Below are 20,807 nucleotides of genomic sequence, written 5' to 3'. Positions count from 1 at the left end.
CTACTTTCATCAGATAAGTTGAACAATTTACGCTGGTCGTATTCAATTTGCCGGCAGCGTTGTTGAAAAATAATTAAAAATGCAATTAAAACAGGCAACATAAATCCCTCACAGCTCCGCCCAACACGTAAACATAAACTTACTAGGAATTATTTATAAATTTTACTCTAATTGTATTTTGCTGCTTCTAGATTTATTATTGTTCATTTTTAAACTATAATTCAATATATTTTCCTCGCACAAATTTACCATATTATATAACGAAAAGTTTTAAATATGAGCGAGAATGTAATATTAATTCTGACATCATTTCATGGGTCATTAAGTAGCGAAGTAAAAATTCAGATAATGGCAAATAATTAAACGAATTTTATCATTGTATACTCTAGTATTGTTTAAATTTAAAAGTGAAGCATAAAATTCTAATATATCTACCCTAATTCCGACAGTTATTAAACTTAGGTGCCGACCATTAGATCAGAAAACAAATTGCATTGTGTTATCAACATCTTTAATACAGGTGGCGTGCAGGTGCTCGTCATTATATTGACCAATTTATTTGAACCTAAAACATGAACTGTTAAGACCCGCATTTTATTTAACATTTAATTGAGGGCAAAATTTATGGTCACCATTAATAACAATTAAAAAGGCTATGGGAAATGAAACCTTCGCTTGACGTACAATCGATCACATAGCTTAATCGCGTTTTAGTGAGTTTTCGTATTACGTAATAGATAATGAGGTATTTTTATAACATATTTATTCGACGAGAATATTAAGCATACATCGTGACTTTTGAGAAATTTACTAAATTAAATAAACAAAGGTTTACAATTATGCTGTGTACAAAAACATATATAAGCCAATATATTGTGCATAAAATATTGAAGTAGTAGAGATGAAAATAAAAGCTTCATATTTTATCAAAATACTTTATTGCTTTATTAAGAAATTTAAATGACCAACACCGAGGAAAAAGAACAAAAAAAAAATTCTACACTTCACACGAAACACCAGATTAAAAATATAAGTTAATTAACATAACCTAACCTAACGCTTATTAGGCCATCTTCTACGACTAACACATTTGGAGAAGTTTAAGGTTTTGAGAACATCAGAATCAAAGAAACTTCTGAGCGAGATCGTGTTAATAATTGCTACAAAATTTTCTAAAAACAATCTGCAATTTTGTCTGCAATTTCTAATTAAAATTTAATGGCTTTCTTAATTTTAACAATACATTATTACTAGTACTTTAGTGGGCGACGTTTATCCTCTGCGTTAAATACCAAACTGTACTGACAGCAAACGTTAATTAAAAGATATTCTTTCTAGAGGGGAACATCAAACTTTTAAGGATTTCGTAATTATGACGCTTTTAAATGCTAGTAATTGTTTCTGTTACTTTAATAGTATGTTTTTATTCAACGAGTTAGTGTGAATACATTAAGTAATATACTTACTTATTTAGGAATAACTTAACTATGATCTTAATAACGAAATTATTTGCTTAATAATACATTTTTCAATATAATGAACTGGTCTACTAGACTACTGATAAGGAAATAGAAAAGTCCAACCCTAGGTTCAAACACTGAATGTTTATTTTAAGGCTAGACGAAAGCGCAATTATTCGTCTTTAGGATTTTATTTTAGTTACACTCCTTGCGTTGTTAGACCTGTGCATCATATTCAAATAATATATGTATTGTTTTCACTACAAAAAGCCTTAAATTACACTACAACTGCTATTCTAAAAATACAGGTTAAAGTTTTATTAATAACAAGAACATAATTATATCCTTTTTTTTTAAACAGCAATTCATATTTGAATGTAACTATATTGTCGGATTTAATTCGACATTAATGTTCCAGTGAACAAGTTTAATGTAAAGTAATCATTATCTCGATTTAAAATCCCACACTAGAGACTTACATCCGAAAATATTGTTAATAAAAATAAAAATAAAACAATTTTTTACCTCATCATTGTTTGTATCCAGTCTTATAATTATCAGTAAAGAGTAATATTTTTATAATCTCACTAATAGTAATTGATCACCATCAACTACATTACCACCAATTAACGATCTGAGCACTTAGAATATCAGAAAACTATTTCTTTAAACACTCTAATCCGAGTCCATAAAACATTCTCCTTCTGCAAAGTATCACAGCAAAAAGAAATATAACAGTTTTTTCTAGTTAAAAGAGTAATACGTCTTATTGCTGGTCTTTGCATATTATGGCAAGACCAGTTCTAAGTGAACTATTTTTTCTTGCCATTCTTTTTAGCCGAGGGTCAAGTATGACCAGCAGTCGCCGCTGCCACACTGGCGCTAGTAATTGGAGGTAGTGGCATCAACATATCAGCGAGACGACCGGCCTCTCTTAGACCGGAGAGGAAAGCGCCGTGCACTGTTGCTGGATAGTTGCGCATTGTATGCTCACCTGTATACATTGAATTTAAATAAATCCTAAATATATATATAAATTCGGTTAAGCCGGCAAAAATACGTGTGACCTAATGTTGATTGGATTGTGATGTTTTCTTTTTGTTGATTTTGATATTTTCCTTGTGTTTTTTTTTTTTATTGCAAAGTAGGACCTAGCAAATTTAAGTGCACTTACTAAGTACTACAAATGACCAAACGTACTATACAATAAATAAACTTTATTTATTAATCTTTGATTCTATAATCAGCTATCGTATAATATTATAATTTCTAAAACGAATTATTACAATCTACAATCTACGTATACAAAAATAAAAGACAAGATACAAACCGGCGAAAAATAATCTGTTTTCTCCGGAGGAATCGGGCACGGGCGCTGCTAGTAGATCATAGTCAGTCCCGGAGGAGCCAACAGCCACGAAACTATAGGATCCCCGAGCATAGGGATCGGCACGCCATCTATCACAGCATTTATGAGTACTCATACAAGTTAACTTATTTAAATCATTAAAAATCCTGCATTAATTGTTTAATTAAAAATAGAACCTGGACATTTATATATTAATTACTTGCAAACGTTGCAAAAATGAGATGTTTTAAAATATTTTTTAATATTTACATACATTACGAAAATGAAATGGAAAAATATTACGTGTTATTGATTTTATTGGAAAATCGAAGCAAAACAAAGCATCCAGACATTTGACATAAGACTATTCCATAATGCAAAGGTTGCTATACCGCAAACATTTTAATAACCCAAATAACGACTACAATGTCATATTCAACGAGCACAAAACAATACAAATAGCCGGCATTGTATGCATAAATGGATGTTTCGTGAACAAATTTTGTGATCGCTACCTATTGTTTTTATAATGGCACGAGTGTTGACAGAACTGGACTGTCAATTTGTGAATACAAATATCCGATTTTAGAATGTCATATATCAGACACTTGAGTGAATAGCGATTAACACCAGAATTGTTACAAGGCAAATTCACAAAGTTATAGAATAAAAAGAGAGGACAACATGTCAGAATGCAAACTGCATACAAAAAGCGTTGTATCGTAAAAACTACGTTGAAAAGTTAACACGTTTACGTCATAGACTGATAGTATTTTTTAAGCTCTTTGTGTTGGAATTCAATTTTATTACGTATATTTTCGACATGCTTTATATGCTAGGTTTATTTTTAAAGCTACTTTGTTTTGAAAGCAACAGTTTAATGATCTGTAATTTTTATGTAATTCGTCTACCAAATACATACTTGTTTTGCTGAATAACGAAATATTTTTTTTAACAAGATAAGATTTCCTAACAATAATACCTTTACGTGGTCCTTACCTGGTAACAACACATTCTTTGGGCTGCGGAACAGCCGCGTGTCCGAAGATACTTTTCAACACGGCGATACATCTTCCAACTATGACATCATCAGTCACATTTTCCATAACAGCAGCAGCTTCTCCAGCTACCAGTGCGAGCAACACCGGAGCACTGTATAGGTTCCAGAATAGGAACAATTCACCTAAACGTATAATATGTTATATACAAAATGAAAATCATTGTTATATTTTTTTGGAAATATATTTACCGAATAAAAATTTGCACGCTATCAGGGCAAAGCTGTTGCAAGATATCAGCTTCAAAGCTTCTTATAAAATACCCTCTAATATGTTATTTAAATAAATATAGTTTAAAATTATGGGATTGTAACAATGTTTTATAAATGCATTGTAGTAGTAATGTATTGTATGTTGTATAAATGGTTATAAATTTAAAGATGCGCATCTAACCCCAATAAGGTCATAATGAGCTTCACGATGCTCTACTTAAAGTATCTCGAGATCCTTAGACGATATTAAGTAAGAATGATATGCGAATTTGTTCTCACATAAATTAAAAGCGACGGCATCTGATAATGGAAGCCTCGAAAAAAGCGATACTTTTCGGGGGAAAAAAACTTACATTGTTCCGTATTCCCAGCAATGGAGTATACTTAATGAAGTTGGCAGCGAACGCAACAAAAAACTAAGGAGGTGTACTAAAGCATAACATAAAAATAGCTCGTCTTGACTCAGTGTCGTGATTTATTGCCGCGGCTCCCCCTAGGGTTACTCAGAGGCGTTCAATTATTCAACTTTTAATTCGTTATAGCGTCGGCCACCGCTGTTTCTACATTTTATAGTATTTACACAAGTAACACCTCCAAATTATTAACGAGCAGTATCCGTTGATATGGATACGAGTTCGTTTATTAATGCAATATACATATAATATTGATGTTTGCGTCTTTAAAGTAAGGACAATTTTAATCTTAATTTTAACATTAATCATTTCATTATTCGTTCAACAAAATAAAATAATACAAGTATAATTTCGTTACAGAAGAAGTCATAACTAACATGGATCGCAATAATTATTGAAAATATTATATGAGTTTTTACATTGAACAAAAAAACAAACAACTTGTATCGGAACAGATTTCTTTTTATAATACAAGCAAAACTATTCTTTGAAGTGTACATTTTTAATTGTGCATCATATAATTACGTCGGTTAGATAACATAATAATATTTATTTTAAAACAGACGTTATACTCACCTCTGCTAGCGGTTGTCGTACCCACGTGTCCAAAGAGGTTTGCACTTGGATCCCAGAAAGTACGCTCAAAGCAAAGCACTACTTTATTTAAGTTACCATAACCTAAACGTTTTATGGCCGCCACCTTAAAGAAATAGAAGTCTGTATTTAAATTCGTAAATATAAATAAATGTTGTAAAATGTTAATTAGGAAATCATACTATTTTTGCTATTAAAGTGTATGTTTTTTTATACAAAGAAAATGTATAAAAAAACTGTTTAGAATTCTAAAAGAATAATTTATTTCGATTCGTGGCACGGCTTCACATAAAAAATAATACAGAAAAATAATTAAAAACAAACTAGCGATGTTCTCTTTTCTATTGAAAACTATCCTATAAAATTTGATAAACGAGAAAATATAAACAAGAAAGAACCTTTATCGACAATTGCGTTTGGAATAAAATAAAACATGACGCACAAATTTTACATTAGTTATAAGCTTACTTTCCAATCAGGCAATGGGGGATCAAACTTTACAAAGTTTTGCTGATTCTGTCCGTTGTTCGCCACGGCCACTTTGAGTACTCCCAAAGGTAGTGTGCAAAGAACTACGTCACCTGAAACAAAAAGTCAATACTTCAGATCTTAACCATCTCTCTACAATATTTTAATATTTTGAAAAGAAACCTAATATTTTAAAACTATTGAAAAGACACTATCATCTTAGAGAGCCACTTGTATTTTTTTTATATACTTTAAATCTGTAATGATTATTTACTTTGCTATTTACAGCTTTTCAATTATGTACAGTTACGATCATCCAGTCCGTTACAGTAATTTCCCTTTTTTGGTACCAGTAACTTCAATAGTCGCAGGAGTATAAAATTTTTGTAGGGGATGTTGGTCTATCGGTACCAACGTATCTCCATGATTGGCCGTCAAATGAAAAGGCCGCAGGCTACAAGCAATCACCGTGAAAGCCTGACCTTAACTAACAAAGCCGCAACAACCTCCACACATTCTGAATAAAGTGCTCTTTAGATTAATTGCGGCGGCCAGTTTACCTTTGCTGAATTCTGCATACACTCGAAATGGAAATAATAATTAAAGTTAAAATTTTCAACACATTAAATATTATATTATTATTATATTAGTATACAAAAAGATAAAAGCATTTAACAGATAATATTCAGCGGCCGGAAATGTTTTCGTAAAATATCCAACGATTTATATTTCACGTCAGTTTAGCGCTCACTGAGAACGATGCACTATTATGAAAAGCGTTTTAAAGTTTGGTCGCATGGCTTTAGTGTTGCCGCCTATTTATCGTGTAACTGCCTCTTTCAGAGACGGCTCCGCCTATGCAAATGACTGTAGCTGGAGGCGAGGATCGCGGACAGGGGGAAGAATCACCAGGTCAACAGGGGTCCCTATTTTTGCGCCTCGTCAAAGTAAAATTAACGCGTTAGAATTGCAAATCACTCCACGACAAAGAAATGACAAGGAGAAGCCGTCGGCGTTGTGGATTTTTCTCATAACCTCCATTACGTTGACACGCCTGCCGTTTTGTTTTTCATTTTAAAAGCTGCCATCATTATTTTATTTTGAAAATAAACGAGATTATTTCTCGCCGTATATTTCAAATTTTTACTTTCAAAAATACATATACCTATAGGAATCCGAAATAGCATACTTAATCATTTATAAATTCAAAGGTGATCCTAATAAGAAATTTGAATAAAAACAAGAAAATATCACACGTTAGTTGACACAGCGAGCGGTTTACAGATTACCTTTATACATTACTGTCATCAATGCATAATTTACTCGTAAGGAATATAAGGTTATCATTTCCATAGCTATTTCATCTATATCTATCCATGTATGTCTGATATGATTTAATGTGTTTTTATGTTATTTGCTAATATCGTTATTAAGCACATTTTCTCATGACACTCTCTAAGTTAACGATATTTTTAGAAATATCGTTTATATTCTTGATGTCCCAAATAACTCAAATATTTCATTTGACCGTTTCTTTTACGGTTAGTATTTAGGATTCCTTTTACGTATAATTTGTTACATCTTATCAATCGAACAATTGTTAAGGGGCAGCCCTAACGTTCGTGGTGTTTATACAATGTGTTTATAGGAATCATGTGGAGCTAAAATAACAAAATCGCTCACCCTTAAATGTCTGCGGCTGGTTGGGAGCTCGAGGGTTGACAGCCTTCACAGTGACACCCGGCCCACCGTAAGTGATTTCAGTGACCGCTGTACCCAATCTAATGTCGAGCCCCTCAGACAATGCCACCGGCACGCACGAATACCCGTTGCGAACTGTAATAGTTTGACAATAATTTAATGCAATGATTACACACATGTTTGCTGTTAACATTTCTTAACTTACATTAATAATAAGCACATGTAAAGCTTATCCTCCGTGTGCGAGTTTTTATTGTAATTTCGTTATTGCAACACTTACTGCTAGCAATTCACGCAATATCTCCGCAAGTTATAGCCAATGTCCTACCATGTAATACATATTTGAATAGAGTGTTAGTAAAAAAGTATTAGTCAGTACGTTTTTGCGTAAAAGAGAACATATATATGGATCAGTTAAAATATTTCTCATTTTAAATAACATAAATAATTATTATAACATATTTGACTTTTGGTGAAAATATTATATCAAAACTTCTAACCAAAAAAAAAACTATTTCGATAGTTTTATAATTCTAGTCACCTAGCATGTCCAAATTTCGGATATGGATTTAAAATCAATTATGTACGTGTCGCATAATGTGTGGAATCAGTTTTATCGATATCGGTGAGTCCATCACGAAGCATCGTATTAATTGATGATACTCGATACGTACGTGAGCCAGTCACCGCAGTACTTCATTCATTATTTAAAATACTTTATTTTTTAATATTCCACAAGATCTATGTGTACACTGTGAATTATATTAAATATTACAATAAAAAATTAAAATCGATAGTTTTTTTTCTGCCATTATATATTCCTAACAAAGAAAAACACAAATTTTTGTAAATTAATGGAATGTGGAAAGTGTAATATTTCTTTTTATCGATGTTAAGCAATCGAGGCACATAGTTAATTAAATTAGAATGCAAACCACGTTGGTAGAACGGCAGTTTTAGTTTAGGCAGCATTAGCCTAATTACAAAAAGGATGCTTTTACAAATTATTCTTAATTTTATATATATATATATAAACAATCGATACAAATAGGTCTGTCCAAACAAAAAATACAATATTAGACGTCAGAAATTTATACATATACTAATTATTATTGCACGTTTTTATTAAATTCTTATCATTAAAATGATTCAAATAGGTAAGTATAATGTCAACATTCAGGACAACTATTACTAGGTATAGAACATTAAACAACATTTAATTTTTTAAATTTATTTAATCAATTTTAAAAACAGTAATCTCGAAAGACAATTTGATGCTAATCAAAAAATTATAAAAAAAAAATTGAGGGATTTGTTGTTTGTAATGAAAAGAAATTGTTTGTTCCACCCATTAAACTGAATGGTATTGTGTTATAAGAATTCAATTGCTATTTTCATTTGGTACGTCTTTACAACCTAATAATATTAATAGCTGTTGAATTTTACAACTGCTATCAATAAGTAAATGTTATTTTTATAAATTGTTCCACAGGTATAAACTATAGACACACGAATTCAAAGGCAGGCGAATTTAAGTGAATCATTAATTCTGATGGTTTCATCGCACCTTAGTTTTCGTTCTTAATTAAATTAATGATTCTCAGACTTGAACATAAAATTGATGGAGAAACAGCTGCTCCCCTACATATTAAGTGACCTGTGCCCAGAAGAGACTGCATACACAGTGTACTTTAAATGCAAGCTTGCTGTATTGTACACTTTAACAATATTACCTCGGCTAGTTCTCTCAAATGACCATTCCAGCAAACTGACCGAAACTAGAGTACGATTAAGGTTATACCGGAAAATTAGACCACTGCAGAGGAGCCAGTCATGTTGTCAGATGGAATTATTTAATTAAAATTCCTAAACTTGTATTGAAGTAATAATACTAATATAAAAAACGTTTGCTGTCTTAGTTGTTAAGATGTCTAAACCTAGAAGTTGTTATTATCGCTTAAATACAGTTTTGAATTTTTTTAATTAAAAAAAAGAAGTATATGTATTTACATCATATTTGTACAAATCTAAAGTAATACAATACTATCGTGCAATAATACTGTTCGAGTATAATCAAACCGATGTCATTATTCCAGACCATGCTTCATCAGAACGCGTACGAAATCCTAATGAATGGAAACCCTAAGTACGATAAAGACCACGAATGGGCAGACAAAAACTGGTTGGCAGTAAAGATTTAACAGGATTAGTGCTCAAACCTAATACTTGCAGACAGTAAATACTAGACTAATTTCGGATAAATTTTAATTAATGGTTCATTTTTGTGCATTAATAGTCTTCTACTGCCGACACATAAAATGGATATAATAAATATATTAAAAATAAGGATATTAAAAATTGTTTATTTCGACTCAAAAATACGCTGTAAGTAAAACAATTGATAAATTTTGTGTACAATTGATAGCATGTCAAAATACACTAGCTATCAACTTTGTCATGTCAGATATATATCATAAAACTTGGAACTAATACAGAAATATTAATTCTTAAAATATTTTCTATTAAATTTATAAACAATAATCTTAGTTACATTGCATTGATTTATTAAATTTATAACGCAATAATATTAATGTTAGGATTTGTCGGAAGCGCTAAGATTTTTCCAGTTCATACATTGAAGATACTTGAGAAATAAATTAATTAAAATTTTAATTAGTTATTTGGAGATTCAGGGTAATCCCTTTCATAAGGAATGAAAGGGCACTGAAAATAAATCTGTATATATTTTGAAAGGTATCTTTTGTAAAGGAAAACAAATCCAATGTTAAGCAACCCAAAAAGGAGTAATCAAAAATGCAATTCGTTGCAATCCTTCTTTCAATTGCTGTACCCTGGAGTGGGTAGTCCTTTTGAACAGTCAATCTACCGGAACGAGTGGGGCTAGAATTTGTTGCGAAATATTCTGAAAGTTGTAACAAGCCCGCTGCATTTATATAAAAAATCGCTTAGCACTAGATATGTCGCTCAACAAAGTTTGTTTGTCAATCTGAACATTTTTTATATAACACAAAAATAAGCTCAGTTATAATTAGATATATTGCCAACAATATATGCTCGCATGAATAAATTTAAGCAACATTACTTCATCGCAATATACGTAGACAGAAAACTCTCATTATTTTAAATATATTCTGAACGAAGCAAGCATAGTTTAAATTATATGTACAAAAGTAATTTACGTTGTTCTTCTAGTAGTTAAGTTTCCATACAAACGAAGGTGAACAACATCCTTTGCGCGCTAGCATAGTTCATGTACTCGGAACTCTTCATTGTTGGTAGTTTTAGAACCGCTTTAGCAATTTCGGCTTTGTGGTGATGTATGGAATTTTTGCTTTATGATCTAACCTGAACGATATTGCAAACGCGGGTTTCATATTTACTAACATTTCTCTATAACATTGCTAACTTTGAAAGGGTTAGACTTCAGTTTTATTTTTCATTTAACTACTAGAAGTTTCACAATAAACCTACAGGGATCTCCATTGACTTTATTTAATATAGTTTTACTAAAAAACCTACAGAAAATATACAGCCGATACTTCGTTAAAACATAAAGCGTACAATTTTTTAAGGTTAGCTTCAATTTTAATCCAAGATAGGCCGTTACCTGTGTAGATAAGTGTTGTTTATGCTGCGTGGCACACCCGAATTTACGATCGCCGAATTTAATTCAGAAATCGCCCATTAGTACGACAAGCCGAAAAAATACGCACAATTCGTTGCTTAAAGAACATTAAATTAAGCTTAATTTGAATAATTTCGAGTGGCGATGCGTTTAAATAGCTGTAATTAAAGGTGTATTTGCGTAAGGTATTATTAAATTTAGCGCAATAAGACTAATTGGAGGACTGAAATATATGTATATACCATAAACGACTCCCCCGTAATTAACAATAACTGATGATAATTAGTTTTCTGTTTCTTTTATGTTCGTAATGTTTATAATAAAAACATTATTCTTATTATGGAACGCATTAATTAACAGCCAAGCCTGTAGAAAGCATTGCAAATTTAATGTATAGGTATGTTTTTATTATTTATAACATCCACATGCTGTTGTGAGGATTTTTTTTCTGAATCGTTTTTTATTTCTAACAATTAATGTTATTTTGGAAACAAAAAAATGTAAACTATACAAAAACCTAAACAAAATTATAATTACGTTGGGAAGTAATGCAGAATTAGTTGAAGGGCTGCATTTATACTGATATATTGCTTTTAGTCTTGTATTTTATATTTAACATTGACAACCAACAAGTCGATACTATATTTTAAGTTTGATAAATGTTATTAATCCAACATCACCACCTAATATATCACAAAATAAATTAACGAGCGGAACAATTGAATTTCAGACAACATTCATTCGTACGCTAATTATTGGAACAGGTGATAATTTACTTTTTAATATTAAAATTGCAATCATGCCTTTCGTTGGGAAGTAACATAAGTTGAATTTTACTCTCTGTTAATGCTCATATTATACATAAACATTTTTGCAGTTATTTTTTCAGAAAACTTTTTTTAATAAGGTATTTTATACTCAAATGCCTCGTGAGCTAGAATTCTTGGAAGACTAATCCTAGACTTTGAGCTTTCTGTACAGAAAGTTCAACTAACTCTATCATTTGAAGAATATTTTAATGAAATTATAAAAAAGTTTCAAAGTCCACACTGAACCTTAGAACTAGCAACTTATTACATTACCGGTTCCGAGGTGTAATACACTGTTGAGAAAAGAACATTACAATATCTTGTACCGAACTTTATTAATCAAATACCAAAGTCGCTAATTCAAGTTATTAATTTTTTTTTTCTAAAATAAATTTATGAAGAACTTACTTAAGAATAAAACTATAAACTTTAAAAAAAAAATTAAAAAGGAAAGGAAGTGTATTTTAATGCTGTATTTATAATAGAAATAACTTTAAATCGCGTTTTTTATTAGCACATTTTATTTATTTTTAAAATTACTCACCTCTCATTATTATTTTTTTATTTAATAATATTGTGTTTATATATTGAAATGTTATTAAGATTATTTTTTTACAATTTTTTTCTTAATTTAGTCATTAAAAAATTCTTTCTAGTTGTAAAATTCGTATTTATTTATGATCTAGTTTACTTTAGTTCCATATATAGGTAAATAAATTCTTCATAGAAACTTCATATATAGTACCAGTATTTTAGTAGCTATCCAAGTTAGTAAAACCAGACTATTTTTATAGTAGTTTAAAGGTTGTCTATTAATATTAATATTGAAAATGACGAGACCAAAACATCTTATTCAAATCTAAGAATTATTTTAATATTTAAGTCATAACTATAATATGTAAGTATATGATGTAATATAATATTTATTACATATATTAACATTTATATGACAACAATCATACGAGATTACATTACAAACCACACCATCTCTAAATATATTCCTTTATAAACTTACGACTTGATATAATCGTAAAATTATATAGTTATGAACATGTTTTTATATTAAGAACTTAATAAAAAAAACATCGTGATATATTCAAATTTAAGTGAAACTATTTACTTTAATCTGATATATTGATTAGTGGTTGTATTACTACAAAACACAATTTTTTTAAATATATATATATATATAATTATTTATGCTACGTAGCCACCCAGAACTACAGTAAAAGAAATTATACAACGTCAACTATTTCACGTTTTGTACAATAAGGATCTCTGGGTTTTACGATACACTCGTTCTTAGTAATAAATTCTCTTACAAAAACGAATTCGTCTAAAATTTTATTATACAGTTTATTATCAATTTTATCAAATAACTACATAGAAAAACCACTATGCCGACGCTGTAAACCTCTTCGCCTTACACAATTCAAAATTTATTAGTTTCCCGCATTGTTATGTTTAATTTATAGAGAAGCGTTTAGAAAGGTTAATTATATATAAATAATGTATATTAGTAGTAAAAGTGTCTCTTAATACAAAAACCAAACAAAAATGTTGTAATTGTTTTTTAAATAAGACGTCATTGACAATATGAAATCAATATTAAGGTAACGAATAAAAGTGTTAATGAAATATGTCCAACCTACATTTCTAACGAATTGTTTCATTTAAATTCCACATCTTTTATATATTTGCCGTCTACAAACAAAATGGAAAAATGTATACACTATTGTGTATTAAGGTTATTCAAAAAAATAATCGTATTTGATAAAAATATACGCCTAATAATAATTAGTGTGTAGGTGGAGTTAATCGAGTGGTGGTTGACGAGGGTCGAACTACGTCGCGGCGTCCAGGGAAGGGAATAACTCTGTCCATTATTTAGACAGACGCGTTTCGACGCTTTTTAGCCCTTTGACGTTACCCATTAGCATAGAGAGGTTAGCTTGATCTCCCTAGTTAATTACCGACCTCAATAATAACTTGCACGGGATCAGAAAAGGTCCCAGACGCTTTAACACGACACTTAAATATACAAGTACATAAGGGCTGATTAATTACAGCCGCTACGTATCCTATTTTTAAATACTATCTTAGTCTGTAAAATATAGCTCTTCTAACAAGATTTCTTTTTAATAAATGACGAAATAAATACACAAAGCGAATTAATTAGTAGCCAAGAACATCTTAGATAACCATTAAACGCAAAAATAATGTAAATTTTCGGAGGCGTCGAATTTAATCATCGTCAAAAAAAAAGAAACCTTCTCAAACGGCAAAAGTATTCAAACGAAGAACATAGGTCGTTTCAAAATCAAGGCGGCGGAATCTCCGAATAAAACTGTTGATTACCTACGTACAGCGCGCTGTTACGCTTCGTCAATCGAATTTTTATTGACTCGGTCGTTTGAAAAACAAATATGATGTCTTTTAATTTATGAAATCATCCACTCGGCTCTGATTACTCGACGCTATACACTACATAAATGTACTGCGAGTCGTTAAAATTCGTGATATGTATTTCATTTGATCTTTTTATAGGATCTCGTTTGCGCCGTGACGACGGTGTTCAACCTAATGGAGATATCGTATCTGTCATATCAAAAATATATCGTTTGACAGTTTTATTGCGATTGCATGCGATATTCAGATAAGAGACACGATTTAAGGGTGAGGACAAGGATTGGTCGGTACGAGTGGGTGTTTACGACTTCATTCCATGTACACTGAATTGCTTTCTATAAAATAATTTAAAAAATAAAACGGAATGTATAATATATTAAATTAAATATATACGGATTTTTATAAATGTTAACTTTAACTTTTTGAGGTGGATGACCACACAACGACAACGGATTACTCAAATTACGCATGCTTTTAGTCGATTAACCTTGCAATTGTAAGCGATACATAAATAAAATATTAATAAAATGTGAAAGAAGAGATGTTGTTATATACTTTTAAAAAGTGGACGCATAATCAATGCCCAGTACCCTTAGGACTCGTCGCATCGTCACACAACATACAGTGCGTTTCCAGCATTTCATTTCCAATTCTTCGCACATAATATTATCGACGTCGGTTTATAAATGAGAAAATAGAATAAGAAAAGTAATTAATCTTATCACTTTAGGCAGAAATTATAACGATTACAATAAAATTCAAATTTGCAGTAACACAAAACAACGACTCAAATGTAGTTGGGATAAAATCATTAAAAGCTAAACAAGATAACATCTTTTAAACTATTTATATACAGAATTGATATTATTTAATAAAACGTCAGAGTCACACTTAGAGTTGCATAAAGTAATGACTGAAGTGCTCGACAAAATTCATTAATCTGTTATTTGATTTCAAGCAAACTGTAAGAGCAATTGAAGGTGATATTTTAAAATGTTGAAAGGTACCTTGACAAGAGTTTGAAAAGCAATAAAACCTAGTAACCTGAGCCACTTCTAAGCGAGCTCAACCACATGCTGTAATCGCTACCAAGCAAAAACTTGACTCGGGATTCCGCTCGAATACCCGCGAAACATTCTTCAGTGGGTGCAAAATTAAATTTCAAAGAATAAGACTTTAGTATTCTTGTATAAATTTAATTTTATTATTTATTTTCAAGGGATTATATTTATTTCATTCCATTTCATAACAATCTCTTTGAAACAAACATAATAATTAGAACCGTAAAACTTTAGTACTATCTAATGAGGAAAATTGTACATTTTTAAAGAATGTTTTGTATGTATAATTTAAAAATAAACTGAATCCAAATTTAAGACATCCATTCTAAAGGGCAATATAAATAAGCCTTTGAGTTACATTTCACGTCCGGCGGTTATTCTTAGCGAGTAATTTGTACGCAGTCGCCATTAAGTAGCCCTTTAAAAGTAGATTACTCATCTGGTACAGCCAAGAGCGCTAATGATTTTATCCAACCTGACACAGTTTAAAAGGCCGGAGATAAAAATACTGAACACACTGAATCTTAATGTCTGTTATGTTGTCGTGTCTGTATTTAATTACTTTAATGAAATTATGAAGTGGAAAATTACCAGCATTATTACACATTTGTAATGAATTCCATACGTAGAGGATGGAGTACTTCTTAACTCATTAATGCAGAAATTGCTACTCAACCACTTGAAAATAGTAGAAATTATTTCTTGAAATCGCGTTTGATCCTTTGGAATGATTGTTAATATCAACATAATTGTTAATATTTTTCAATTGTTTCGAAATTTTTAAATATCATATTTTTTAATACTGTTAATATTTTTGTAATATTTATACAGTTGTACTTTTGGGAAGAATCCGAAAAAATAATAAGATAAAAGAAAACAAGTTAAATTTGATTCCAAATGATCTCCGCTTGTAACCCGGTTCATCCACAAAAGTTGTCATTTCTTAATAAATAATATTTGAAAACCGAATATTTGTTTTAATAATTAATTTATCAGTTTATCTCACAGTGTGTATTGACATTTCCAATTAATTACATCCATCAATCTGCGACGGGATATGTAATCAATTATCACTGCATCTTATACATTGTATATTTAATCGGTTTAAATTCTACATCAACCTAAACTAATTAACTAGAGCACAGCTAAGAGGTTTCCTATAAGGAGAGAAATGCTTGTTTAATCTTGATTAGTTTGAGAGTGAAATAAGCTAGGATCAAACCCATAGTAATTTAACAAAAACAATAGAAATATTACATAAATAACTAATATTAATTTATTTAAGCCTCGTGTTTATTAATAAAATTTATCTTTCTAATCTCTGAACATTGAAATAACATCTAGAGTCATATCGATTTTATTTAAACAAATGATCTCATACATTTAATGCTCCCGTGGTCATGTATTACAAAACGAGGATAACAGATTTTAAAGATGCCGAAATCAGATGGTTGCATCGCGCGGACATCTCCATCGAGTGACAGACGTCACGAAGAAAAGGGTCTGCCTTGTAAATCAGCACATCAGTCCGGTATTCATCTGGATTGAAACAGGCAAATCAGATTCTTAGAACGAGATTTTGTCCATTAAGGGGCAGTGAATGTTTTATTAAACGCTAAATTCTAGATGACCAATCTCATGATATATTTAGTAGTTATTGTTATTTCATAAAATTTATATAATTTAGATGAACAAAAATTTAAGAAAATTATAGCAAATTTTATTAAGAGCTTTAATTTAAATTCCATATAATATCAAAGTATCTTCAACTTAAAATCAGCAAGCAAAACATATGCATCGTTGCATTTAATTTGCATTTTAACGTGATACGTGTCGGCAAGTTTTTATTGCACTAAATCAAAAATTATACACAAATATAAGGCGATATAATTCTAAAAATACTAATTTCAGTATAAAAATAGAGATGCTGCAAAGGTCTTCTATATTATTGTACCTAGCGGTAAAAGTAACTTTCAACTTTATCTTTTATACCATCATAGCTATCAATCGAAGTGATATAACTTCCATTACACATTTTCTTTGAATCACTAAAACAAACCAAGACAATATCCTCAGGCGGAAGGTTGCTATATAAACATTTATTGGTCATAAATCTGGAATGATAAACGCATTATACTGCTTTCTCATTAAAGACTTGATATTGTATAAGAAACATTTACGCCTCTCGGAATATTTACACACCGCTCTAAAATACCTTTCTCTGATCATAATTTGTTTTATTTAATCCAAGACGACCGAGATCATTATCCAAAATATCTATTAATCTGTATTTACATGTATATATTGATGTTCGTACAAATGAGACTTTTAATGAACACCATATAATTCTAATACAAATAATAGCTATAAAACAATATTTACGCAATGAGAGGAAACCGACAACGATATCTGCTTTTAAATTGGAGACGAAACCTTCACTAGGACGGAAAATAAACAAAAAATATAGAAAATATAGTTGTTATCCACACGAAATACAAGTACTAAGTAAAGATTACACTTGGAGCTTATTCCATAAATAAATCCATTGTTTGCACGAAACTTTGTCACGAGATCAGTTTCAGGTTCTATATTCCGTGCAACAACTGGGCTAAGCAAGACGAAATTGCCGTGTAACCCATTAACAGCTAGTATGGGGCAATGCATTGTCGTGTAAATCTGCCAGCAAAGCCTGCGGAAGTGTCGCCTTTATAAGTCGTAAATCAGTTGGCTTATCGCTTTACCTCGACCGTCGCGCCGTCCGCGAAATATGCAACCGGGTACCTTATTCGAAAAGCATCCGAGACAATACGAGTACAACATGCTTATCGCATATTTCGCATGCGAAAAGCAACTGTATTGATGTAAACGTCCCGATTTGCATCTCACTTTACAAACTATCCGAGACGACTTCTTTATTTTCATTTACTTACCTTTTCTGTCGTTTGTCCTTGTTTATTTCATTCAGTTTAAAAAGAAAATTATGAATTAACAAATAATATTATTATAAAATGTATACGTGCGCGGTAAGCAATGTATGAATATGTATAAATAATAAAATTTTATTATACCTACATATTCGAAAATACTCTTTTCTATATTCATATTTTGCATAATAGCTCCCTAAGAGTTATGTTTCGGAGCAGGCAAAACTACAAATTATCCCAATGAAATCAATTTGTATGCGTCACCTTTAAACACGTTTTTTTTGTATTAAATCTTCTAGTAAGAGTTACTTCATTTTATATATATAAAAAAAAAAAAAACATCTACTATTAGACTCATTCAGCGCCTAGCTCCTGACTCTGCAACAATATGGAATCTGAAAATGACAAATCAAATAACGTGAAAATCCGGGTATCAAAATGAAAAAAAAAAACAAAGTTTAGCAATTTTAAAACTGCACTTCTAGAGTGGAAAGATGCGAAATCGCAATCAAGCTGGCGTTACTCGACTCCAATATGACGCGGGATCGGATTCACAGCTGGCCATTAGTCAAACAATATAGACGAGTTATCAGAGCAGATCGCAAAACGATAGCCGCGGAAGTCATGTAAAGGAATCTATCAAGTTATAGACAGATTTTAATCTTATTAATGATGGCAATTGCAGATAATATTAACGGCGTACAGAAAAACTGTAGTCATTTTAGTAAATTGAAATAATTGTAACATATAAATGATAAAATATAAATATTACTTAATTGTATAATTGTTTTGACATTACCCGTTAAAAATATATTTTGTTGTATAAAAAATTTTATACAATAAACGTAAAATGATTTTTTATTATCCTGCCAATATTTTATAAGCATATCAATAAAAACTGTTACGTATATACTAATATTAAAATAATACTTCCCAACCACTATTTACTTTTTTATCACAATAAATTAAATAAGAACCGAGGGCTTACAAGAGTCACCATATATTTCGTTGTTAACGAGGAAAGTATAATAGCTAATGATGGTACTCTCAAGTAGGTAATTTTTGTTACTGTATTAATGACAGTGTTCCTGTTTTCACTAAAAATCTATTTCTGAATAATGATTTACATTAAAAAATAACATATATAACGAAACTTTTTAAATAACACCTTACAATTTTTTAAGGTACTCATGTTTTTATCTAGATGACTGTAGTCATTATTATATTAAACTGAAACGTTATTGTTGAAATTAAGAGAAGAAAGTATAAAAGTGGCTGGAAACATAATCATATTAGGTACATAAAAAGTCACAGTATTCTCTCAAATTACCTTCGAAGGAGTACGTTATTAAAATTTCTACAATGGCAACGAAATCATTTTATACGATTGCTACATGTGGTCTATAACATAAAATTGGGAGAACTAGTTTTCTAAATTCATATATAAAAATATGCTTTCTAGAAACGAAATAAAAATTGGAAACAAACTTGCTCAACATTTCATTTTATCGGCGGTTAGACAAACAGTTACTACCGGCAAATACTAATAATATGTTATCACTTAATCTTGATATTTGATAGCGAAATCAAGTAGCAAATGATGCGGACTTCTGCCTGTATGCTGTCCCACTTGACTGACAGCCGTCTCGGTTCGATTAGATATGCTACACTATCTAAAAGCCGGTCATGCGCACTCTTTTGTATGTAAATCTATGTCACCGCCGGACATACATATATTCGCGAACAACGCCTCTGGTAGTTAAGAACACACCGACAATCCAACACCGTGTTTCATACTAATAGTTTAATAGGCGAATGCTTGTAGCTTGCGCAGTTTTTTATTTTTCAGAGCACATAAAATGCAAGTTTTTGATAAAACTCAATATTTTGACGAGTCATCTTCACACTTAGCGTTAATCAATTATTAATTAACTGTTTATTTACTTTATGATAGTTAAATAGCATTTTATAAATTCCTATTCATATTCTCAGAGATGCGAGATTTTACGATAATTAATGTATCACAAATACGTGACCGATCAATCTTTGAGCTTTTACACGTAACGATTACCATCTTACCTTACTAACAAGTCAAGGCCAAACTATAAACAGATTAGGTTAATTAAGAAAATATTTTCCCACTCTAGACGAATAGATAAAGCGACAAAAAATTGCTTTGAAGATAAAAGTTACTGAAACTAGTTTCTGTATTTGTGAGTTTTAATATCGATATTACTATATGAGAATTATAATTATTAATGTATTTTCTTAAGCGGGAACGTGATCCTTTTCATTGAGTAGATAGGTGCTAATTTATTATTTCGGTATGAAAGACGATCCTTCTTGTAATTAATTGGCACTTGAACGGAATGGAAGTTCTTAGGCGGGCATTAGTTATGTGTTGCGGATAACCGGTCCCAGTGGAATATTGAGATTGCGGCTTCGGACTCGCACCAAGTAATATTCAACGGTCATACTTCATAACGTACATAAATAATGAAGAATTGTATTGAAAACGTAATCAGATGTCACCCATGACTTGTATATGAAGAATTATATTTATTTTAACCTTAATTAAAATGTACAATGAAAAATATGCCACTACTGCTTTTCATATTAAATATTACAAAATATCAACAAAATCTACATATAATTCTTAAACTCTTGCAACTATAGAACTCAATTAAAATATGTTTACTAGATT

At 30.7% G+C, this 20,807-nt stretch overlaps 1 protein-coding gene across 1 annotated transcript in view; it reads right to left on the bottom strand.

Annotated features, from left to right (window-relative positions):
• Nucleotides 1-921: 921 nt before the first annotated feature.
• LOC116769477 (lysine-specific histone demethylase 1A) overlaps nucleotides 922-20,807 on the bottom strand; it is a 173,413-nt gene continuing 153,527 nt past the window's right edge. Inside the window, exons 11-16 of the mRNA XM_061522571.1 lie at nucleotides 7,237-7,389; nucleotides 5,554-5,666; nucleotides 5,068-5,191; nucleotides 3,808-3,991; nucleotides 2,791-2,918; nucleotides 922-2,454 (exon numbers count right to left, since the gene is read on the bottom strand). Of these exons, the coding sequence (XP_061378555.1) occupies nucleotides 2,306-2,454; nucleotides 2,791-2,918; nucleotides 3,808-3,991; nucleotides 5,068-5,191; nucleotides 5,554-5,666; nucleotides 7,237-7,389 (851 nt within the window). The 3' untranslated portion in view covers nucleotides 922-2,305. The remainder of the gene's footprint in view (nucleotides 2,455-2,790; nucleotides 2,919-3,807; nucleotides 3,992-5,067; nucleotides 5,192-5,553; nucleotides 5,667-7,236; nucleotides 7,390-20,807) is intronic.

The sequence above is a fragment of the Danaus plexippus genome, chromosome 14 (assembly GCF_018135715.1).
Source record: "Danaus plexippus chromosome 14, MEX_DaPlex, whole genome shotgun sequence".
In the NCBI taxonomy this organism is placed as follows: domain Eukaryota; kingdom Metazoa; phylum Arthropoda; class Insecta; order Lepidoptera; family Nymphalidae; genus Danaus; species Danaus plexippus.
Note: the sequence above shows the minus strand (reverse complement) of the source record. Positions and strands in the feature narration are given on the sequence as shown.